Below are 26,144 nucleotides of genomic sequence, written 5' to 3'. Positions count from 1 at the left end.
AAAACATCTGACTGTTTTGAATCAAGCATTGTGAGGCTTAATGGCACAGCTCTGGACCTGCCTGGTTTAGTTACTGTAAGACTCAGTAAGTCCTGCCGCGTAGGCCTCATGCACACGACCATAAGGGTCGGTCCACACATTGCGTAAATATTACAGATTTTCCGCAATGGAATTTGTTGTGGAAAACCTGCAGCGAAGTGGATAAGATAAAGCAAATCTCATCCACACGCTGCATAAATACTGAGCGGAAAAAAACGCTGAGAAATTTACCTGCGGTGTTCACATTTGCATTTTTACCTTTTTTGCTAGGGGTCCCATTCAGTTAATGGCAAGAATAGTGTACTCTGAAATGCTATTCTTTCTGTCAAAAATGCTTGAAAAACGATTAAACCTCAAGTCTATAGGATCCATTGGGATGTGTTTTTAAAAGTTATTCACCTTAGTGGTTATGGCTCAATTAGGAGCAGAAGTCATGATGGTAGTGTGAACAGAGCCTTACACACACATACACTGCTGTTTTATTTGTTTTTAAAAGACCAACCAGGAACCTTTTTTATAGGTGCACTACACTCCTCATTTATATGGTTCTAGATAGGGCTGGGCGATTAATCAAAGTAATTAGATTAATTCGCCCTGGAGTCCTGTGATCGTTGAATTTATTTCATAATCTCACTGTTGGGCTGAGCTACCACAGGAAGCTCCGCTCCGCCCCATCGTCACCTGTGACGAAAATGGAGTCGCTCGTTTACCACTGTTGCTCCCCTGCGCTGACGCTGGCCGCCATACCATCCATTCAGAGAGGAGACGCAGGACACAACAATGCTGTCCTCCCACCTCCTCCTGTGGCTGCCCGATGTAATGCTCCGCAGTACTGGCACGGCATGCCACTACTGCATCTGTTAGTCTTTTATTGGCTGGCAACTTATGAAGTCATATGCTGCCAGCCGATGGCAGGAGGTCATTCAGAAAAGGGATGGGGGGGGGGGGGAATGTAAACTCAGATTGGTGCCGAAGCCCCTGACATCAGTCCATATAGGGACAGTGATGTCAGGAGGAGTGCCAGACAGCGCGCTAGAAACTGCTCTGTTCTGGGACCCCGTCTCTGGGGAAGCCCCTGACATTACTGTCCATATATGAACAGTGATGTCAGGAGCAGAGCAGTGTCCCAGGCAGAGTGCTAGTAGCGCTCTGCCCAGGACTTTGGCTCTGGGATTGCCCCTGATATCACTATCCGTATATGGACAGTGACATCCGGGGCTTCCCCAGTGCCGGAATACCCGAGCAGAGCCTTTACTAGCACTCTGCCCTGGACTTCAACTCTGCTCGGGACATCACTAACCATATTTGGACAGTGATGTCAGGGGCAGAGCAGGAGTCCCAGGCAGAGTGCTAGAAGTGCTCTGCCTGGGACTATAGCTCTTGGGTTGCCCCTGACATCACTATCCATGTGTGGACAGTGACGTCAGGGGCTCCTCCTGCTTCGGAATCCCTGGCCAGAGCGTTGGCAATGCTCTGGTTGGACATTCCACTCCTAGAGGGAGCCCCAAAGGTGCTACCTACAGGGAGTCGGGGGGGGGGGGGGCTGTGTGGCACTCCCTGAGAGGTGGAGGGGGCTGTGTGGCAATTTCTACAGGGGCCATTGGCCCCGATACCCCTGAGGACGCTACATCGTAGCGAAACATGTCGGGGGGGCTTCTACCTTTATTTTAATAATTGTCCTATTGACACCTTTGAATCTAACTAATAACTAACTGCATGTAGCGCTCTGTGGTTGTGGTACTTAACCCTTTCTAGACAGAGCTCTTACGTCTGGCACTGTGCTAATTGCTGTCAGAAATGGACATTAACTTTTAAACTTCATGTAGTCTGTCCTTGTTGCAAATTTAATAAAGACTTTTTTATTTTTACTCTTTAATAATGGTTGGAAAACGGCTTATTTCTGCCGGCAGGCAGCCTTTTTTGAATTTAGCAATTTCTACAGTGGGCACTAAATTTATGGGGGTACAACCTGGGGGCCTTACTTTAGTGAAGTTTTCTGCCATTTAATTGCTTCCGTGACCACATAGCGGAGCCGATCTATTGAAGCTTGGTGAGGAAATAAATATATACATGTACAAGATGCCCAATACAAACTGGAAAAGAAATAACATTTTTCATGGGAGTTCTTCTTTAAATTCGCTCTTGGTGTTTGTTTTTTTTTTTCGTTTTATTTAATAGTAATAAGAAAATCGAGATTCAAATCGAAAATCGCTCATGGGGTTGAAAAAAAATCTAGAGTTTCGTTTTTGGCAAAATCGCAGAGGCCTAATTCCAGAGATATTCATAAAGAAGTATAGCTAGTTTTTTTAGTTTTTTCCTTTAATCTAAGTTACGAAACATTGTGTTGATATCACGCTGAAAATACACTTGCCATGTTTTGACAAATGTGCACTTACATATAAGTCTCTGTTCACATCTGCGTTTTGGTTTCCGTTCATAACGGGAGAAACCATTCTGTGCTGGATCTGTCGTAAAATGGATCAGAACGGCACCGGACAGACCCCCATTGACTTACAATGGATTTCGTTATGGCTTATGTCATTTTCACTGGAAGAATAGCACTGCATACTGTTATTTTTGCCTAGCTCCTCTTCATCTTTGCTATTTCAGCCTACTTTTTATCCAAACAAAAGAGAAAGCAGCTAAGATAGAGAAGGGAGCTTTCAGTATTTCCAGTATTATGTGCAGATTGAAGCGGCAGATCAGGACGCGAATAGCTGCAGAGTGGAAAGAGATGTCAGATGAGAGGGCAGTATTTTGGTTTTGCCTGTGGTGTTGAGGACCGATAGTGTACAGAACACCTTGGAATCTTGCATTTTGGGACCAGAGTGAAATAATTAATTATGAAGGGTTGTCTGAAGGCTTCAACTTGAGTGTGTACAATCTGTAAAACGTCTTTAACCGCTTCATTGCCGTGGCATTTATAACTTTTTAGACAAACACATATGAAACCACAATTATATGATATAAAAAATCCTAATATAATCCCAAAGCCATATACTGTATTTTATGAAAATGTACCCATTTTAAAAATGCCACCCAGCACTTTACCCTCACTGGCACCTTTTTATCTAATTTTGCTTTAAGTATAACTTTGTGTTAAAAATGTATAAAGTAATTTTTGTGGCTGAAAGCCGATAAGCAGCCGGCGTTGATCGGTGCTCGTTTGCTCCTGTCACACGGAGCTATGGATGGGGACGAGCGGTCGTTACTTCAGATAACGATAACGAAGAAAAGTTCTGGTATTCCCATCTCTACCCCCTGCCCCTGGGATAGCTGGAGGTTGAGCGAAGAAAAGAGGAGTGTCAGACTGATCTTTCTTCCTAATCCACTTGCATCTTTCCCCCTCCCACCTCTCCATCACACATGCGCACACGTAAAAAGGTTCAGATTGCGTGTTTGCGGGACATCTCTTTTGTGCAATTGACCACTGATGTAAGGCATACGGGGGGATTTATAAAGACTGGCGTTTCATGCGGCAGGCTCAGCAGAAAGAAAAGAGTGAGATGGGACGCATTTATTAAGAGGTTACGCCTTTTAGTGTCGCATCTTTCGGCCGCTATGCAACAACTGTGGCTGTGTGCCGTCTATTCATCCCCCCCCCCCCCCCACGACCATACATTTTAGAAAAAATACTCGCGGGTCCCCTCTGCATACTGCCGAGCAGTGTCAGGGCCTTCTGACGTTCAAGTCCTGCGTGCTTACAAGTGCTGCGTCACATACAACAGCCTGACTTCAGTAAGTATATGAACCAAATCATGCTAGCGGTGTTCAGAGTGGAGAAGATAAGTGATAAGATAAGGATTCCATTTTTTTATATTTTTTACATTTTTCACTTGGTGGTGCTTGGAGGGTTAGCCCGATTTTGTTTGGGCAGGGTACAGGGACCAGCACGGGGCTCTACTGTGCTTTGCCCCACAGACTAAGAGCTGGTGTAGACTTCCACTTTAATTGACACCGATTCTGGCATAAATTTATAATTTGTAGGGCAGTTGTGGCCCCGTCCCTTATTTCAAAAACCACGCCCCATTGGCACAAAAATGTTGAGCTGCACAAACAACAAAAGTTACTTTTGGAACCTTTTTTGCTACTTTTCTATGTCAGACGGCATAGAAAGTATTCTAAATTCCCACCACAAAGTTCACATTTGATGCTGAGCGAACTAAAGCATATTCCAGTCTTTCGAAGTCTCAAAGAAGCGTGGCAATGACAAGTGGTGACCTTATGGAGAGGGAGACTCTTCACTTGTTTGATTTATTTTTAGCACTTGGTTAATGACTTGAAAAGATTCTCAATCGATCTTTCTATACTTTTGCAGCTGGACAGACAACTGACATCCAATTACCCATTTATTATTTCTCAAGTGTTCACGGCTGTGCTGGATATTTGCTTTTCAATATTAAAGGACAAGCTCTCAATACTCTCTGCCTCGCTAATTAGGTGGAAGGAGAGCGTACAATAATTAATGTACCTGGTATTTCAGGTTCAGGCCAATGTTCTGTGTATTTATGACTTCAGATAAATATCTCGCCTTTAAATGTGCTTTATATATATTAAGAGGTGTTAAATAGTAGAAAGCACTCAGCCATTTAATGTTTTTGTTTTCTTACCATTGCAGACTATTCATGTGTTTAATAGTTCTGGGAGTAACAACTAGTTAAAGGATTTTACTGTCAAACTTCTGCTGTAATTGCACACTTAATATGCAGCATGATCCCGTATATTTTATAAGGCACAACTTCGCCCTAAGAGGAAAAACCCAGCATGAGTTCCAAAATAACCTGAGCCGCCTTATAAATCATTAATGAAACCAGAGCGATGTTTTTGTAAACTCTTCTGAAATGTGCTATATGTATCGCTCTGAAGTTTACATTTTATGGACTGGGAGCCTTCTGCTTCAGGAAAATGCATAGGTTTGCCACATAATTTATAAAAAATGCATGGGCCATGTTTGCGCAGGACTCGGTATGCATTGCCACGCGAACAGGTGCAGTCATTAGTGCTTGTATTAATCACTGATGGGTAATGTTGGCTCTGGCTGACTAAATTATCCATGATACTTTGCAAAGCATTATGGGAAATCTAATTTGCTTGTGCTGCCTCTTATCTTAACATAACATTCAGTGGCTACCCACTGTTTGCTCAGCCAGTGATCTTGAGCCGGAAGCTGCTGATGACTCTTATGGTGCCAGTTATTTGCACCCAAAACTTGTATGCCCACTGAAGATAATAGAAATTATACCTGGAGCTACAGAAAGCTGATTTCAAGTATAAGCATGTCCAGTGTCTTTTTAAAAATTCGGTTGTAAAGGTGATCTGAAAGCGGTTGAAAACTGCTCACACTGCAGTCTTGGGCTCTGTTTTTATAGGATCTGATGAATCTGCTTTGCAATTGACCCTGATGGATCCCATTTACTTATGACTTAAAATTTCACAGTCCATTTTGTGAGTGGAGGATAATACAAAATTAAGCTAACATCTCAATGATGAAGCAAAAGGTATACTCCATAGAGTATTTATAATCTCTACTTTGTTGGAGTTGCCTAGGGGCATAGCTATAAAAGTCCAGGGGTAGCAGTCACACATGGGCATTGGTGTTTGAGGTGGCCACATAAGACACATGGTAGGTGAGGGTCCCTGATCTAGGCATTGCATTGGGGCGCAGGAGCTTACCTATGTTTAACTGATAACTAATTCATGAAATGCTAACCAATTTGAGGTGTAGGTAAGATGGGTATGGCTTCCATTTTTAAGCTGGCGTAACACTAGTGATTTTAGTGACTTGGCTTTTATTAGATGTTGTTGGATTTAGTCATTGGCATAATTGCAATCACTTCAGATCGACTTTTCCACAGATATCTGCCTTCAGGTCTCCTGTTACTCTTTTGTACCTCAAAAATGCATCAACGTTGGGCAGGGAATGGTCTAGGCTTCTGACTTTTCTATTCAACAGGAAACCAAGGCTGTCGCTGTGCATGTTTTTTGGAATAAACGTTGCACGTGTAATATATTTGCCAACCCTCCCTATACGTTCTAACCAAGTGCCCATTTCAGTGTTTTTTTTTTGTTGTTTTTTTATTTATTTTTTTAAATTAATGCCATTTCCTTAGGCTTCATTTTGGTTTGCACTTGCCGTTGCTTTCGTAGCGGCTGTCCAAGATATTGCAGTACAGTCCCATTCACTTGAATAAAACTCTTCAATACCATGCACAGCTTCTACAAAGATAACAGCATGTGCAATTGTGAACAGCCTAAAAAGACTATGTAAACCATGATGAGGCTGCAGCGCTCGCCTTTTCAAAAATCTAGTGGGCGTGGGAACAGAGTCTAACCCCCGCTGATCAAATACGATGGCCTATTCTAAGGATAAACAACACAAGTTTGAACAGCAGATTCCAGCAAAATGAAACAAAGCGTGTAGACAGGTGCAAGAACGCCTGTGACTGCAAATTTATACAGAACACAAGAAAATGGTGACCGCACACTGCGAACACCAATGCCACCTAAGCACTACGGATAAATAAATATGCATTACTGCTGAATCTACTTACAAATAGGCTCTTGCCGCATATTTAAGTCTCCAGTTTTGTCCCAACTCACTATTTTTAAGTTTTGAATGGATAAAGACAGATTCGATTTGTATTTCTTCAAGGTGGTAACTACTAATTTTATATACAACCTTTTTTTTATTTTTTATTATTGCAATGTATTTGGAGGATTGAGGCAGCAGTTAATGTACATCTAGCATTCGCCTTACAGCAGCTTGTTAATTGTCCAAACTTAAATTGGTAGGTCACAACAGATCTCCGACAGAGATGTACAGATGATCACACTGGAACTTCAGTTTCTGCTCCAATGGTGGCTGGTGTAGTTGCTTTGGCGTTGGAAGCAAAGTAAGTTGGTAGCGTCTAGGGATTCACAAAATACGTCCACGCACTATTTTTATTGTCTAGAGAGGGTCAGTTAATTCCTTGCAGACGTATAACTGCTGTGCTGGGTTTTCCTACCACTCATTCACCTTAATGCAACAAGGGAGACGTTAAGTGTCGCCAGCCGTAATCCAGTCACCAAACTGTTAATTGTATGAAAGTTGTTGTTGCCCTTGTGACTTCAACTTTCTTCCATTTATAGTTCCATTGTAACGGCTTTACCCTGCGAAAATAAAAATGTACAGCTTTACTTGCGCCTTTCACAATTTCTTCAAGAAGGTTTGTGTAACTGGTGATTGAACCCATGTAATTAAATACCCACAAGTATTTAAAAGGGTACCTTCTGCTTCATTAAAAAATGGCAGTTAGGCTATGCTATGTTCACATCTCGTTTTGGCCCTATGTTTAGTGTGTACATAGGAAAACTCCCTACATACAGTACATGCTAAACATGTCCATAGGGCTCCACTAGCCCGACTGAGTCAAAGAGTGCCTTTTTGTCCTCAGTTGAGCCGGTAAACGTCGCTATACTTTTTTTTTTTTTTTTTTTTCTTTTTCTTAACTACGCTATTCCATCTTGAGGGATTCCACCAAAAAAAGTATACCGTGCGGTATACTTTTTTTTTTTTTTTTTAATGGGAACCTATATGTGACAGATGCCACTGTATGCCATCCATCACAGGTATACGTTAAGTGTATACCTTGGAGCTTTCCCAGGGTTGGAATCCCCGGGAAGAGCATCAGGTAGTACTTGGCCTGGGGATTCTGGCCCTGGGGTAGCCCCTTATGTCACTGTCCATGTATGGGTAGTGATGTCAGGGACTTTCAACAGGTAGTCCCTGGCCAGAGCATCAGTAGCGTTCTGGCTGAGGACTTCCGAACTGGAGGAGCCGCTGACATTATTGTCCATATATGGACAGAGATGTGATGTTAGGGGCTCCTCCAGCCCTGGATTCCCTGGCCAGACCGATTCTGATGCTCTGGCCATGTACTATGTACTTTAAAGCCCCTGACATCACTGTCCGTATATGGACAGTAACATCAGGGGCTCCCTCTACAAGTGGAAGCCCTGGACAGAGCTTTGCCGACTCTGTCCGTTTTATTAATATGCAGTATTCTAGTATAGTCATTAGCAATAAACCTCTAGTATGAGTGCTGTGGACCTAAACTATCTAGCCTTCCATATATAAGGTTTTTTTTAGAGGTACTGTAAGTACTTATTTAGTTCTCTTTCCACACCTCTATATAGTCCAATGGCAGTATGAACCACCTTTTATAGGACATATAATGGGATGACTAGATGACCTCTTTAAAGGCTTTGTCTTTTAGGGTATGTCTAGATCTCAAAGTCCTGAATGTATTTTGTTTTTTTGTGACTAACAAAAGGATTCCTCTTAGCTGATCACTCTTGAAACAAGTGGACATGACTGTACTTTGCCTTTATGAAATGTTTTATTTGCAGTTAATAGGATCTCCCAGTCTGCTGATTTAGTTGACTCTTTCTTTTTTATGCAGCCCAATGCTCAACTGGCGAGATGTCCAGCATATACTGGTGAAAACCTCCCGATCTGTCCATCTCAGGGCCCCAGACTGGAGAACAAACGGAGCTGGACGTAAAGGTCAGAAACCATGAGCTGACTCAAGCCCTAGTATAACCTGCTTTTCACCCTCCTTTCTCGGTCTTTTGTGTCTGTATAATTTTCATTGCGCTTCTTTGTACAATCCATTTGGTTAAAAAGTGATCCAGATTTTTTTCTTTTTAACATAAGCATATTTATCATGAGTCAACTATGAATCTGGGTTCATGTTACACAAGATTCAGCTGATAAAACATTAGTCCTTCCAAAGTGCTCAATGTGTGGCCTCAAAGCAGGTCAGAGTGAGCTCAGTCCCCTTCAGTTACTAAAAATCTAAAACACTGCACATTCCTTGGCCTGCTGCAGGTGTCTACTTCTAAAAACATAGCTAGTACCCAGAATCACTATCTCCAATAGCAATTGTATGTACATATATACATGCTACCGTGTGTGCGCGCGCGCTTAATTGTTTGCACATGGTAAATTCTTCTTCTTGCTTTGGATAGTGTAAATCTGCCTAGTAGGAAGGACCGCGTATGTTCCCTGTTCTTGAATCCGTTCGTTATGTGACAAAAAACTGAATGGAAATCTCCTCTTGCCTACTGATTTAAGCCTTACTACAATTTCTTAAATGTGGTATCTCCAATTTTCTATTTCCTTATTTTTTTTGTGTTTATAGTCAAGGAAAGGAAATTGTCAGACTTTTATTTTTTTCAGTCAGCCATCTTTATGGCTATGGATTAGTGGATGCCGATGCGATGGTGGTTGAGGCAAAGAAGTGGAGGACCGTGCCACCTCAACATGTATGTGTTGGAGCATCAGACCGAAGGCCAAGGTGAACTTTTGGAAATATCAATGTTCAATTATAATAGCATTAGCATTGTGATTTTAATTGATTTAATCTGTTAATGAGCGCAAATACGCTATTTTCACGGCGGCCACTAACTTGCTTTATTCTAATGCATACGCCTTTTCACAGCGCTGCATCAGAATAAAGCTGCGCCGCTGAGAGCAGTTAAAACTCTGTTCTCAGCTACCAGAGGTAGCTGAGAACTTGGGGCAGCGCTGCTCGAGCGGGCTGATCGAAATCCGCCCGTTACATCCCTTAGAGCTCCCTCTCTCACCCCAAAGGCCCCCAGGTCTGCCTGTAGTGGATGCCTGCTAGGCTGTGACTATGGCTTGGCCTAGCAGAGACCTGTCCGTTGTAAACGTACAGGCAGTAATACACTGCAATACAGAAGTATTGGAGTGTATTATAAAAGCGATCAAACGATCACATAGTGAAGTCCCCTAGTGGAACTAGTAAAAAAGTCTAAAAAAAAAAAGTTTGATACAGTTATTTTGTGAATATAAACAACCCACTTTTTCCCCTTCCAAAATGCTTTTATGAAAAAAGTTACACATATTTGGTATTGCTGCGTCCGTAACTACCCAAGCTATAAAGCTATTATGTTATGTTATTTAACCGGCTTGGTGAACGCTGCAAAAAATAAAATAAAAAAGAATTCCAGAATTACTGTGTTCTGTTTTATCCTGCCTTCAAAAAAATGTGATAAGTGATCAAAAAGTCGCATGTACTCCAAAATGGTACCGATAGAAACAAGTCATCTTGCAAAAAAAAATCCCTCATACAGCGTCGGAAAAATAAGTTATGGCTCTTTCTATTGCGCCCCAAAAAAAGTTAAAATTTATTGATTAACTTTTATTATGTACTCCAAAATGGTGGTATTAGAAAACACTTGTCCCGCATAATAGCAAGTCCTTATACAACTATGTTGACGCTAAAATAAAAGTTATAGCTCTTTGAATGCGATGATGGAAAAACGTTAATAGCTTCGTCATCAGGGTTTAAAATAGGCTAGTCATTAAGGGGTTAAGGACATTTGCAGGAATTAGCTTTCCTTCTATTTAGTGCTATTAGCATTGTTGTCTTCTGTGAATATTTTAGTGTAGCTGCTAGGCATTGGGTAACTACTATGGGTGTCATGGCATCCACTTTAGAGCTTGGTCACTTAGGAGTGGTTAGTTTAAAGAGGCTCTGTCACCACATTATAAGTGCCCTATCTTCTACATGATGTGATTGGCGCTGTAATGCAGTTTACAACCGTTTTTTATTTAGAAAAACGATCATTTTTGACGGAGTTATGAACTATTTTAGCTTTATGCTAATGAATTTCTTAATGGACAACAGGGCGTGTTTTACTTTTTGACCAAGTGGGCGTTGTGGAGAGAAGTGTGACACTGACCAATCAGTCATAAACTTCTCTCCATTCATTTACACTGCATATAGTGATCCTGCATTGTTCACTATGTGCAGCCACATAAGCACACCGTAACGTTACTGAAGTGTCATGAAAGTGAATATACATTACCTCCAGCCAGGACGTGATGTCTATTCAGAATCCTGACACTTCTGTAGCGTTTCTGTGAGATTTACAGCAAGGCGAGCGTAATCTCGCGAGATAACGATGGAACCTGTCATTTAAAACGAGATTACGCTTGCCTTGCTGTAAATCTCAGACGCTACAGAAGTGTCAGGATTCTGAATAGACATCATGTCCTGCCTGGAGGTAATGTATATTCACTGTCAGGACACTTGAGTAACGTTACTACTGTGTATTTATGTGGCTGCACATAGTGATGTAATAAGATCACTATATGCTGTGTAAATAAATGGGGAGAAGTTTATGACGCTGATTGGTCAGCATCATGCACTTCTCTCCACAACGCCCACTTGGTCAAAAAGCAAAACACGCCCTGTTGTCCATTAAGAAAGTCATTAGCATAAAGCTAAAATAGGTCATAACTCCGTCAAAAATGATTTTCTGAATAAAAAACACTGCTGTAATCTACATTACAGCGCTGATCATATTATGTACAAGATAGGCCACTTATAATCTGGTGACACAGCCTCTTTAACCTCTGCCTGCTATCATTGGGATAAATAGAAGGATTATTAGTCCTTCCCTCCGCAGCAGTCTGTCAGATTTTTACTTTTGCTTTTTCCTCCCCACCTTCCAAAAGCCCTAACTTTTTTTTTTTTATTATTATTATTTTTCAGTCTATATAGTCGTATGATGGCTTGTTTTTTGCGGGACAAGTTGTAGTTTTTCATAGCGCATTTTTTTGTACCATGTTATGTACTGGGAGACTGAAAAACTTATTTGTGGGGTGAAATGGAGAAAAACTGATTCCTACAGTGTTTTGCGTTTTATTTTTTACAACATTCACCGTGCGGTAAAAACGACATGTTAATATTCTGCGGGTCAATACGATTACGGCAATTCCAATTTGTAAAATTATTTTTTGTTTTACTGCTTTTGCAAGGAAAAAAATAATTGTTTAAAAATGGTTTTCTTACCAGCTGTAGTTTCTAGTGGTCCAATTTCGGGGTACATTAGACTTCTGATCTTTTTTTTTTTTTTTTTTTTCTTTAGCGGTATATCTGGATTCTGACTTGTTCCTATTAAGCTCTGCATGGGTATATAGAGGTACAAAACTGGAGAAACTTAGGCCCCCAGGCTTCCATGACAACCATCGGCCGATAGAAACAGGGTGGAGGCCTCCTCTCTCATTCCAATGGCTTAGATGCGGCGGTCACTGCATCTAAGGGGTTAAATGAGTGGGATCCTGCTTGTTACACTGAAGTGTCCGCTGTGTCATACAGCCGTCACGCTCGTTCTATGGAGCGTGCTCAGCCCATGGCTCCATACAGGCCCACCCGACCTCTGCTATATATTTTTATATACAATACACGAGTTTGATCTGCACATTCCAGCAAAATGAAAACAACATGTATACAGGTGCAAGTACGCATGTGACCTGCAAAACAATATACAAGAAAATGGTGACCGCACTATATTTATATAGATAGACAGAAAGCGGATGTCAAAAGGGGCTTAATGGATTGTGTGTTTAAATTTACATATTTCTAAAATCCATTGTTGGCTTCAGAGACAATATTATGTTTTGCTTCTATAGAGTTTGTGTATGCTCAAACACTTAACAAACGGCTGAAAATACGGAGCTGTTTTCAAGGGAAAACAGCCTGATTTTCAGCCATTTTTTGCGGCTGTTATTGGAGCTGTTTTTCTATTGAGTCAATGAAAAACGGCTCAAGAAGTGACATGCACTTCTTTTTACGAGGTATTTTTTTTACGCGGCCGTTTTTTAAAAACTGCAGAAAATAGCCTGTGTGAACATACCCTTACTGTGACTTTATGAGCATTAGTTTACAAACGTCATTGTTTAGGGCATTTTTCACTCAATAGGTCAGATTTTAACCCCTTCCCGACATTTGTCGGAAGTATACGTCATGGAAAGCCAGTGCTTCCCGCAAATTGACGTATACTTACGACAAATGGATGGCACCGGCTCAAACAGTCAGTGCCATCATCCCCGGATGTCAGCTGTATCTTACAGCTGACACCCTGCTGCAATGGCAGGCACCGAAGCTAGCTTCGGTCCCCGCCATTAACCCATTAAATGCGGCATTCAAACGCGATCGCTGCGTTTTAAGGTGTTTGCAGCTCATCGGCACCCCAGCAATGAAATTGCCGAGAGGGCCGGTGTCTGCAATGGCAACCGGAGGCCTAATAGTCTGCCTAGTATGGAAACCTTCCAGGCCCGGCCCGGAGATGGGGCCTAAAAGGCTTCCGTAGCCGTTGGCAAGATGGTGCTGGCGTCATCGGCGGTGGATGTCCGCTGTCTGGAGGCCTAACAATGGCCTCCTGCTCTGCCATTACAGCAGCCGATTAGGCCCCGTCCGGCGGCGAAGCTTAATCTGCTTCCGGCCAGTGAATGACTGACAGATCATATACATAGCACTACATAGGTAAGAAAAAAAAATAATCTACGTAAAAAAAAAAATCTGACGGACCTTCAAGTCCCCTACTGGGACTAAACAAGTTTCAAGTAATAAAATTAAATTCTATTGCCCTTTTTCCCTTATCAAGTCCTTTTATTATTGAAAAAAAAATAAACCATACATACAAATATTGTTGTTTATTCCACACGGTGAACGGCGTAAAAAACTATGCCAGAATTTCTGTTTTCTCACTTTGCCCTACAAAAATTGAAATAAGTGATCAAAAAGTCGCATGTATCCAAAAATGGTACCTATAAAAAAAAAACTATAGCGAGTCTCGCAAAAAACAAGCCCTCATACAGCTCCGTCGACAAAAAAAAAAAGTTATGGTTCTCACAACATGGCGATACATTCTTTTTACAAAAGTAATTTTATTGCTATAAATTTGGTATCGCCAGAATCTTACTGACCCGCAGAATGAAGCTAATATGTAATTTATAGCGCGTGGTGAACGCTGTATAAAAAAACTAAATAACTATGCCAGAATTGCTGTTTTTTTGGTCACTTTGCCTCCCAAAAAAATAGGATGAAAAGTGATCAAGAAGTCGCATGTGCCGCAAAACGGTACCAATAATTACTGCTCGTCCCACAAAAAACAGCCCTCATGCCACTAAGTCTATGAAAGAATAAAATTAGTTAAGGCTCCAATAAGTAAGGAAATAAAAAATATGCAGTTGTGCCGGCCCGAGAGGATCATTTATTCTGTATCGAGGCGATTTATCAAGGCCGTAAAATTGGGGAACCAGGAATGGAAGGGTCCAAACATATCTGCTGCAAGCGAGGGTGCCCGTATTGTACCAGGACGACAGTTCCCAGCAAAATTCCACAAACTGCAAAGGTGCGGAGTGTGGACCAAAAGGGGGATAAGTAAGGACACCATTTATCAGTGCGACTCTGGCCTGTGCATAAAGGATTTCTTTACAGCGTAACACACATCTATAGATTATTTTATTGTTTTTTTTACCCCATTATTATACCACCTGACTATGCCCCTGATGTACTCTGCCCAGTTTACATGTATCCCCACATTATAAACTGAAATACCAGTAATACTCCAAACAAAACTACTACCAAGCAAAATCTACGCTCCTAAAGCCAAATGGCACTCTCTCCCTTCTGAGCCCTACACTGTGCCCAAACAGCAGTTTACTTCCACATATATGTCATCGCCATACCCAGGAGAACCCTTTTAACTATTTTTGGGGTGTTTCCAGTGGCGACATATTTGACACTGAAATGGCATATCTAGCGAAAAATGTACATTTTTACTCCACCATCCACAGCGCAATCATTTATGGAAAAGACTTGTGGGTGAAAATGCTCACTACACCCCTTAATAAATGCCTTGAGGGGTGCAGTTTCCAAAATGGGGTCACTTCTCAGGTGTTTCTTTTATTATGTCACATCATACGCTCTGCAATTGTGAACCAATACTGTGTAAGTCGCCAAATTAGGCCTTAACTTTCCTTGGTACTCTTTCACTCCTGAGCCCTGTTGAATGTCCATGCAAAAGATTAGGGCCACATGTAGGGTGTTTCTTTAACTGGGAAACACAGCATAATAGTTAGAGAGCTGTCAAGTTATGGTGGCACAAGCTGGGCACCACGTATTGGTGGAAAAAAATCCCATTTTCACTCTGCAACATCGCGTGCACACTAATTTCTGCAAAACACCTGCAGGGTTAACATGCTCAGTACACACCTAGGTGAATATCTTGAGGGGTGTAGTTTCCAAAATGGGGTCACTTTTGGGTGTTTTCCACTGTTTTTGTCCCACAGGGGCGCTGCAAATGCGACACAGCGCCCAGAAACCAATCCAGCAAAATCTGCACTCCAAAAGCCAAATGGTGCTCCTTCCATTCTGAAACCTACTGTGTGCCCAAACAGCAGTTTATGATCACATATCGGGTATTGCCGTACTCGGGAGAAGTTGGTTTACAAATGTTGTGGTTCTGTTTCCTTTATTTGAGAACATGAAACATTTTGAGCTAAAGCTACGTCTTATTGAAGAAAATAGATTTTTTATTTTCACTGACCAATTCTAATATTAATCTATGAAACACCTGTGGGGTCAAAATCCTCACTACACCCCTAGATGAATTCTTCAAGGGGTGTCGTTTTTTGAATGGAGTCACTTTTGGATAGTTTCCACCGTACTGGTACCTTAGATGCTTTGTAAAAGCGACATGATATCAAGAAACCAATGCAGAAAATCTTTGCTCCTCAAGCCAAATGGCGCTCCTTCTCTTCTGATCCTTGCCGTGTGCCCAAACCGCAGTTTATGACCACATACGGGGTATGTCTGTACTCAAGAGAAATTGCTTTACAAATGTTGGGGTACTTATTTGTTGAGAAAATGAAACATTTTGAGGTGAAGCTACGTCTTATTGAAGAAAGGATTGTTTTTATTTTCACTGCCCAATTCTAATAAAATCTAGATGAATTACTCAAGGGATGTCGTTTCCAAAATGGGGTCACTTGTGGGGGAGTTTTCACTGTTTTGTCCCCTCGGGGGCTTTGCAAATGCGACATGGCATCCGCAAACCATTCCTGCTAAATTTGAGCTCCAAAAGCCAAATGTTGCTCTTTTCATTCTAAGCCCTGCCGTGTGTCCAAACAGCCGTTTATGTGGGGTATTGTTTCAATCTGGAGAAATTGCTTTACAAATGTTGTGCTCTTCCTCCTTTTTGTCCTTGTGGAATTGAGAAAAAAATTAGCTAAACTTACTTTTTCTTTGAAAGAATGTAGATTTTAATCTTCACGGCCTACTTCCAATTTCTGCAATAAACCTGTGGGATTAAAATGTTCACTATACCCCTAGATAGTTTCCTTGAAGAGTGTAGTTTCCCAAATGGGCTCACTTATGGCGGATTGCCACTGTTTTGGCACCGCAAGAGCCCTTCAAACCTGACATGGTGCCTAAAATATTTTCTAATGAAAAGGAGGCACAAAATCCTCTAGGTGCTCCTTTGCTTCTGAGGCCGATGCTTCAGTCTACTAGCACGCAAGGACCACATGTGGGATATTTCTAAAAACAGAAGAATCTGACAATAAATATTGAGTTGCATTTCTCTGGTAAAACTTTCTAAGTTACAAAAAAAATTGATTAAAATTGAATTTCTTCAAAAAACTCATTTTTACACCTCCTACTTTGCTTTAATTCCTGTGAAACGTCTAAAGGGTTAAGAAACTTTCTAAATGCTGTTATGAATACTTTGGGGGGTGAAGTTTTTAAAATGGGGTGACTTATTGGGGGTTTCTAATATAGAAGGCCCTAAAATGTGAAAAATTGCTGCTGAAGTTCTAAGCTTTGTAAAAAGCCTAGAAAAATAAAAGGATGCTCAAAAAACTATGCCAATCTAAAGTAGAAATATGGGGCATGTTAATTAACAACAATTTTGTGTGGTATAATTGCCTGTCTTACAAGAAGATACATTTAAATTTCGAAAAAATCTAATTTTTGCATTTTTTGCAAAATTTTGGTGTTTTTCACAAATACTGAATTTATCGAGCAAATTTTGCCAGTAACAAAGTCCGATGTGTCACGAGAAAACATTCTCAGAATTGCTTTGAAAGGTAAAAGCATTCCGAAGTTATTACCACATAAAGTGAAACATGTCGTATTTGAAAAACGAGGCCCTGTCAGGAAAGTCAAAGCGGGAAGGGGTTAAAGGACCTTTTAAAATCACTTTTAAGATTGTTCTATAGTTGGTACCAGAGATATGACAAGAAAATTTATACTTCTAAAAAAAATTCTAAATAGATCGAAAATTCCATTCTGATTTTAATTTGATCTTTATAATTGTTGGAACTCCGTTTTTGTGTTAGAGAGCTCCAAATCCTTGTTTCCTTCACACTGCCATAAATATAAAATAATAAAATTCTTGTGCCTGCAGCGACCACTAGGGTGAGCTTTGAGCTTTCGAAAGACAGATCCATGAAGCTCAATGGAACCTGTTTAAATCCTTATGCGATTTACTCCCACCTAGTGATGGCTGCGAGGAGACAGAATTGTATCTCTTAACTTTGGCTATGTGAGGGATTTGGAGCACAGTATCACAAAAATGAAGCTCTAACCCTTATAAAGACATATATAATGAACTCAATCAGGACAGAATTTTGCCCCTATCTGGATAGAAAAAGAATAAAGGGAAACTAAATAAACTCCAGTCATTATTTCGCAAAATCACCCCCTGTGGGATGCCATAAGAAAAAGACTTGAAAATTGTACAATAAAAACTGTTACAATTCTTACTTTTAATTGGGGCACTTGTGTGACAGAAAAAAAAACCCTGATTTGCAATTTTTGCCATGGAATCACAGCTATTCTGTTGCAAAAATCGCAACATTCGCTATTCGTTGCGGGTTTTACTTCCCCATTGAGTTCAATGGGGAAAATCTGCAACAAGTCAGCAGGGATTCCGCAGCATAAATTGACATACTGCGCATAAAAAAACCGATCGGCAGGTAAATTTATAAACTCTTTCTGAATTGTTCAAATCTCATTCACTCTGCTGCTTATGTAACACACGCAGATTTTCTGCAATTGAATCCATTACGGAAAGTCCGCAGTATTCAGGCGGTGTGTGAACATTCCTGTATAGGGAAGGGGAAGATTCAGGGTATGTGCACACGGTAGCAGGCTTTTACGTCTGAAAAGACAGTTTTCAGGAGAAAACAGCTGCCTCGTATCAGACTTAATTGCTCCTCCTCTCATTTTGCGAGGCTTCTCTGACAGCCGTAAATTTTGAGCTGCTCTTCATTGAGTTCAATGAAGAACGGCTCAAATTACGTCTGAAAGACGTGTCCTGCACTTCTTTTGACGAGGCTGTATTTTTACGCGTCGTTGTTTGACAGCTGTCAAACAACGATGCGTAAATGACAGGTTGTCTGCACAATACGTCGGCAAACCCATTCAAATGAATGGGCAGATGTTTGCCGACGTATTGTAGCCCTATTTTCAGACGTAAAACGAGGCATAAAACACCTCATCTACGTCTGAAAATAGGTCGTGTGAACCCAGCCTCAGAGTTTAGCACATGCATGGATATGGAAAAGGTGTCACAGAGAAGTGACGAGCTGCAACAGTGGATATAGAGGTCAAAGCCTTGAAAATGTAGTGAACACGTACAAAATACTCTGGTCATGATCCCGAAGAGTGAGGCCTGGACTACACATGAGACTTTTTGTAGCGCAACTGATTGATTTTAACTATCGAGTTAGGGTATGTTCACACGCTGAGAGGCAGTTACTTGTGAAAAGACAGACTGTTAACAGCTGCCTCGTTTCACACGTAAAAGCTCCTCTTCGTAATTTACGAGGCGTCTGAGACGCTCGTAAACCTTGAGCCGTGCTTCATTGATTTCAATGAAGAACGGCTCAAATTACGTGGCAAAGAAGTGCCCTGCACTTCTTTGCCGAGGCAGTAAATTTACGCGTCGTCGTTTGACAGCTGTCAAACGACGACGCGTAAATAACAGGTCGTCTGCACAGTACGTCGGCAAACCCATTCAAATGAATGGGCAGATGTTTGCCGACGTATTGCAGCCCTATTTTCAGACGTAAAACGAGGCATAATACGCCTCGTATACGTCTGAAATTTGGCCGTGTGAACATACCCTTACAGCTGTAGTCCACAGCAATACATTGAGTTCCATGCAATCTTGTGGACTGAATCTGTCATTTGATAGTTAAAATCAGTCAGTAGCGCTACTAAAAGTCTAGGTGTAGCCCTGGCCGCCTTCCTTCTGCTGGACTACGGGTACACAGCTTCATTCTTATCTTTTAGTAACCGTTAAAAGCCTGACATTTCCTGCTCACTTTGTTGGCTGCAGATAGTGCTGTTTTTGGGAGCTCTGTAGCAGATTAGGTTGTTTTAAAATGCCTTGGGTTCTAACGAGCATTCACTAAAATATTTACACTTAATCTGAGTAATTTTATCAGTCCCGGCTGTAAGCCTCCGAGGAGATTTGAGAGCTGCATACATACGAGGTCGCCTAGTAATGTGATCTGTTCAAATATCACTGACATTGATGGGTTAACACACTATCATTTTGTTACTCTGGGTCTTCTATTGCAGATCTGCCCTTCTCCCTTCTCTGGTTCCTCTCGTCATCACTTTTCTTCTGCCTAATGTTGTTTCTGCGAATTGATGTCCTATAAACCAGGTTTTGAGCCATCTGTAATATTGTTAGTCATATTTACAATCGTCCATCCGTATACAGAAAATGCGGTCATTTTTTATTAGATTTTGGATGTGTTGGGTGGAATAGCGTACGGTGCAAATAGGTTCCATTCTTAGTCATACATTATAAATGTGCGTTTGTATATAGAATAATACACAAAGGTTATAGTGAGACATTTCTTTGCATTGTCTGGCTTGCATTGAATATTTCAAACCTAGTTCATGGCTTAGTTTTTAATAATAAAGCGTTCATAATAAAATATTCATAGAACTGCATACCCTTTTGCTCCAAGCATTTAACCCCTTAAAGGAGTTGTCCCATGAAGACAATCCCTTAAGGGGGGATTCACACGAGCGTGTATTCGGTCCGTGCGGGCCGCGTGGTTTTCACGCGGCACGCATGGACCAATACAAGTCTATGGGGCAGTACAGACAGTCCGTGCTTTTTGCGCAGCGTTTGTCTGCTGCGCAAAAAGCGCGACAGGTTCAATAACTCTGCGTATTGCGCGCATCGCGCATCACGCACCCATTGAAGTCAATGGGTGCGTGAAAATCACGCGCACCACATGGAAGCACTTCCGTGGGACGAGCGTGATTCGCGCAACAGCAGTGAAAAGGATGAATGAAAACCGAAAAGCACCACGTGCTTTTCTGTTTCCGAACATCCAAACGGAGTGTATTTGCGATGAGCGAAGCCGGACAAGCGTACCGATTTTCACCGGGTTCGGCCAAACTCGTTTTGGCCGAACCCGGCAAAAAAATTATCGGTACCCGACGTCAGGAGATAGTCACTGTCCATGGTGCTGAAAGAGTTAAACTGTTTCAGCACCATGGACCGTGACTTCCGATCCCAATATACATGAACCTGTAGAAAAAAAAACGAAGTTCTGACTTACCGCTAACTCCCGGCTTCTTCCTCCAGTCTGACCTCCCGGGATGACAATTAAGTCCAAGTGACAGCTCCAGCCAATCACAGGCCAAGCACAGGCTGCAGCGGTCACATGGACTGGCGCGTCATCCAGGGAGGTGGGGCCCGATGTCAAGAGAGGTGCGTCACCAATGACGCGTCACCAAGGCAACGGCCGGGAAGTTCTCGGTAAGTACGAACTTTTTCTTTTTTTTCTACAGGTTTTGCGATATTGTGTTCGGCATTCACTGTCGAGGGTGCTGAAAGAGTTACTGCCGATCAGTTAGCTCTTTCAGCACCTTGGACAGTGACGGCCGTCGACTAGCCTCATCTCTATGATGGCGGCTGCGCGAAAATCACGCAGCCGCGCATCAGACACGGATGACACACGCAGCTGTCAAATGGTTTTTGCGCGCGCAAAAACGCAACGCTCGTGTGAATCTGCCCTAAGACAAATAGAAGCCTTTGCGATCAGCTGATTGCCATGGGTCTGGCTCCCTGGCGATAACAGCGGAAGCCGTGTCTGCCACTACAGGGGAAATAAATGAATACATTGCGGCAAATCAAATTACCCATCTTTGTAATGTATGGACTGGGGGAGGGGGGGATACAAGGAAATATATGGTGTTTCTAGGTTTTATTTGGGTTTTTTTTATAGAATTTTTTTTTATTAGAATTCCTTACTGTATATATACATTTTGTTTATAGCATTCGTAGAACAGCTCTTTAACCCCTTAATGACAAGTCTATTTTAAACCTTAATGACTAAGCTATTTTTTAAGTTTTTTTTTCCCTCGTCTCATTCCAAGAGCTATAACTTTTTTAATATTTGCATCGACATAGCTGTATAACGTCTTGTTTTTTGCGGGACAAGCTGTATTTTTTAATAGCACCATTTTAGGGTACATATAATTTGATTAATTTTTTGGGGGGGAATAGAAAAAAAACACATTTCGCCACTCTTTTTTTGCATCCTAAATCTACGCCGTTTACCGTGTGGTATAAATAATACAATAACTTTATAAAGCGGGTTGTTACGGTTGCAACGATACAAAATTTGTATAGATTTTGTATGTTTTACTACTTTTACACTTTTTTTTTTTTTCAAAATTATTTGTTTTTGTGTCTATTTGACGAGCCATAACTTTTTTTTTATTATTGTTCCGCTGATGCAGTTGTATGAGGGCTTTTTGTTTTGCGGGACTACTTGTAATTTTTATTGGTACTATTTTGGAGTAGATGTCTTTCTGATCACTTTTTATCACATTTTTTTAAGGCAGGATTCACAGAAAACGTCAATTTTTCCATTGTTTTTTATTTTATGGTTTACGGCATTTACCGTGTGGGTTAAATAATGTAATTGCTTTATTGTCTGGGTCTTTACGGACGCGGCGCTACCAAATATTTGTAACTATTTTACTTTATTTAGTTTTTTTAATAGTAAAGCATTTTGTAAGGGGAAAAAGTGGGTTTTTCATTTTTATTTTTTTCCACTTTTTTTTAATTTATTTTTTATTAACTTAAACTTTTTTTTAAACTTTTTTTTACTAGTCCCACTAGGGGACTTTAACATGCGTTCATCCGATCACTTTTATAATACACTGCATTACTTTTGTATTGCAGTGTATTACTGCCTGTCCATTTAAAACAGACAGGCATCTGCTAGGTCATGCCTCTGGCCTTTATTAGGCCCTGGGCTGCCATAGTAGACACAGACGCTCGGCGATCAAATCTCCGGGTGTCGGTGGGATGAGAGGGAGCTCCCTCCCTCTCTCCAAAACAACTCTGATGCGGGGCTCGCTATTGAGCGCCGCATCTGAGGGGTTAAACAGGTGAGATCGATACTGATATCGATCTCACCTGTTCAAGCAGGGATGCTACCAGCTCTCCGCTACCTCTGGTAGCTGAGCTGGGAGATTTAACGGTTCCCTGCTCTGTTTATTTATTCTGATGCAGCGCCGTAAAAAGGCTATTGCATCGGAATAGAGTGGCCGCCGTGAAAAGGCTTATTGGCAGTCACTAACGGGTTAACAAATGAATTGTGAAGGATTCTTACCTACTGCTAGGAATGCAATTTCCTTCTGCCAGTGGTTAATTTAATATAAAATTATGGACTCGCAACAATTACAGGATAGTCGCTCAGCTTTTTTACTTCGTAGCAAATATAGAAATCACAATTATGACACAATCAATGTTTAATAGCTGAACATTCAGGCTTTGTGGAACAAATTAAATAATTTTAATTAATGGCTTGTTTCATTTTCCTCTTATCTGGGGAAAAAATATATATTTTAGAATCCCCTTGTAATTAGCATTTCCAAAATATCAGCGTTCTAAAGATGCAAACTCATTGGGGCCTTTTAGGGCTTGTCCACATGTAAGGAATTGCTGCAGTAAATTTCTGCAGCATTTACGTTAAAAATAACAGACATTCCGCTGTGAAAAACCCCACCATTTCCTGCAGAAAATAGTGCTGATTTTGCTTTGTTTTTCATAATGCTGGGAAATGGTGACGACCTCTCTGAAAAACGCAGCAATTCTGTCCACTTTCCGCAGCAGGAATTGACCTGCTGATGTAAGAAATATACGCACCGCAGGTGAATTTCTGCTCTGAAAATGTACGCAGCGTGTGGATGAGATTTGTTAAATCTCACCCACTTTGCTGCTACTGTATTCTGCTGCGTATTTTCCGACCGCAATTCTGGATGGAAAATACACATCAATCATTACTTGTGGACAAGCCCTAACACGGGGCAATAGTTGATACTACATTTCATACAATAAAGATCAGTGAGAAATTGCTCATTTGTCCTTAACCCCCTCAGCCATTTTGGACTAAATGACAGAGCCCTGTTTTTAATTCTGACGTGTCCCTTTATGTGGTAATAACTTTGGAATGCTTTCCCCAATCTGAGTGATTCTGAGATTTTCTCGTGACAGGGGTAACATTTGGTCGATAAATGAATTCCTTATTTGTGTAAAACACCAAAAGTTTGCAAAAATTAGCATTTATCTCAATTTAAGGGCTTATTTAGACGAACGTGTAATACGTCCGTGCAACGCGCGTGATTTTCACACTCCTCGCACGGACCTATATTAGTCTATGGGGCCGTGCAGACTGTCCGTGAGTTTTACGCAGCGTGTGTCCGCTGCGTAAAACTCACGACTTGTCCTATATTTGTTCGTTGTTCGCGCATCACGCACCCATTGAAGTCAATGGGTGCGTGAAAATCACACCCACCACACGGAAGCACTTCCATCTGACCAGCGTGATTCGCGCAACAGCAGTTAAAAGTATGTTTGTAAACAGAAAAGCACGTGGTGCTTTTCTGTTTTCATTCAGAATGTCATAATGATGGCGGCTGCGCGAAAATCACGCAGCCACGCGTCATACGGGGCTGACACACGGAGCTGTTAAGTACCTTTTGCGCGCGCAGTAAGTAAGTGTAAGTCTGGCCTAAATGTATCTGCTTGTAAGACCGTTATACCACACAACATAGTTACTAATTAACATCCCCCATATGTCTACTTTAGTTTGGCATCGTGTATTTAACATCCTTTTATTTTTCTAGGACGTTACAAGGCTTATAAGTTTAGCAGCAATTTCTCACATTTTCAAGAAAATTTCAAAAGCCTAGTTTTTTCGGGACCACTTCAGTTCTGAAGTTACTTTAAGCGTCCCATATATTAGAAACCCCATAAATCACCCAATTTTAAAAACTTCACCCCTCAAAGTATTCAAAACCGCATTTAGAAAATTACTTAACCATTTAGGCGTATCACTAGAATTAAAGCAAAGTGGAGGGGAAATTATCAAATTACATTTTATTTTTTTTCCCATAAACTCCATTTTGATCCACCTTTTCTGCAACACAAGGTTTTACCAGAAAAATGCAACAGAATATTTATTTGTCCTGATTCTGCAGTTTTTAGAAATATCTCAAATGTGGCCCTAGTGTTACTGGACTGAAACACAAGCCTCAGGAGCAACAGAGCACCTAGCGGATAGTAGGGCTTTTTATTTTTATTTCTTTTACTTTTTTTTTCAGATTACCAGTACTATGAACCCCCCCCCCCCCCACCCTCCCCAAAAAAAAAAGTGACCCCTTTTATTTAACTACACCCTTCAAAGAAGTCATCTAAGGGTGTTGTGATCATAATTTTATTTTTTTTTACCCACAGGTTTCATGGAATTTTAGATTTGGGTCATAAAAACAAATTTTCATTTTTCCAATAATTGGTTGGTTTAATTTTCGTTGTGGGGTTATTTTTCTCCTACTACACCTAATTTGTTACACAATTTCTTCCAAGTACAGCAATATCCCATTTGTGGTCATAAACTACCTTCTGAGCCCTGCCATGTGCTTAAACATCAAGGAACAGATGCAACCTTTTGAGGCCTACTATGGTGGCATATACTGCCCTGTGTCATGAAAACAGAAGCTCTGGGGTGTCAAAACATTAAAAACTCCAGAAAAGTGACCCCATTTTCGAAACTAAACCACTCAAAGAATTCATCTAGCTGTATAGTGAGAATTTTAAATTTGTGCAGTAATTGAGGACAACCTGGAAAACCCGCAATGGAGGAAGAGGGAATGGCAGGTCCCACTACCAACCTACCCACCATTCCATAAATTCCAGCCCAAAAAATAAATCAATGGCCCCAGCAAAAAGATTTGCTGAGACAACCAACCTCATGTGGCTCTATTCTCAACCAGTTTTGCAATCTGGGTGAGATAGACGCTCCCTCGGGTTCTTGGCATAGTGAGAATTTTTTTATTTTTAGGGTTTTTCTTACAAATTTTAAATGAGCAATGGGGCTAGTCAGTTTAAAAAAAATTGTCATTGCGAATATGGGAGACAGAAAAGGTGGATAAAGCATAAATATAAACTCCAAGGAGGTGTGATATACTTCGTACATTGTTTCATGCACAGGACAGGCTTTGTGTGACACGTCTCACATTGCTATGTGGTTTTCTTCCGATTGCCTCGCTTAGTGCACACCTGACACCTTTTTTGGGGCTTCTATTTTTTGTTTTGTTTCAGTGGGGGAGATTTCTGTGGGGAAATGCTTTCTGGGAATTATCCTGCTGACTGAAGGACCAGATGAGCTGCCCTCCCCTTCTTGGTCAGCAAATAGCATGGAGTTAGTGACTTTTTTTCCTGAAATTGCAGGAACGTATCCCTTCTGCCAGCATATCTGCAGAGGACAAAGTCGTTGTTTAAAGCAATCTGTGTAAGATGGACAGAAGGCTTCTCATACTATACCTTTTTGACTTGCGCATGGCGCTGTATAGTTTTATGACCTGATCAGACAGGTCAACGCCACCCATATGTTTATTGTACTCCTGTACACAAAGTGGTTTGGGGACTTGGGAGGTGGATCCGCATACCGGGACAAGGCTGCACCTGCTGTCATGAATGCTGGTCAGTGTAAGGACGTCCCTTTTATCCCTATATTTCAGGAGCAGCAGATCGTCGCTCTCTCCTAATTTCAATGTCTGAACCAGCAAAGTTTTGGGGCGGCCCTTCTGATTTCTGCGGATTGTTCCGCACGCCAACGTGGATGTGGAGGAGAGAACATTTAGTAATGGGACGCTGTTCTAAAAGTTAAGTTATCAAGATAAAGATGGTATTCTTTG

At 41.2% G+C, this 26,144-nt stretch overlaps 1 protein-coding gene across 2 annotated transcripts in view; it reads left to right on the top strand.

Moving 5' to 3' along the window:
• Positions 1 to 26,144, top strand: part of PCSK6 (proprotein convertase subtilisin/kexin type 6) — a 241,797-nt gene that overhangs the window by 145,574 nt on the left and 70,079 nt on the right. Inside the window, exons 9-11 of one of the 2 annotated variants that reach the window (XM_075858267.1) lie at positions 6,832 to 6,932; positions 8,484 to 8,587; positions 9,263 to 9,380. In XM_075858267.1, coding sequence (XP_075714382.1) covers positions 6,832 to 6,932; positions 8,484 to 8,587; positions 9,263 to 9,380 — 323 coding nt within the window. Of the gene's footprint in view, positions 1 to 6,831; positions 6,933 to 8,483; positions 8,588 to 9,262; positions 9,381 to 26,144 lie in introns of those variants that run through there. The other variant, XM_075858268.1, reaches the window with a different exon arrangement.

Source organism: Rhinoderma darwinii, chromosome 3, assembly GCF_050947455.1.
Source record: "Rhinoderma darwinii isolate aRhiDar2 chromosome 3, aRhiDar2.hap1, whole genome shotgun sequence".
Taxonomy (NCBI): Eukaryota; Metazoa; Chordata; class Amphibia; order Anura; family Rhinodermatidae; genus Rhinoderma; species Rhinoderma darwinii.
This window is presented reverse-complemented; position numbering and strand designations above follow the sequence as displayed.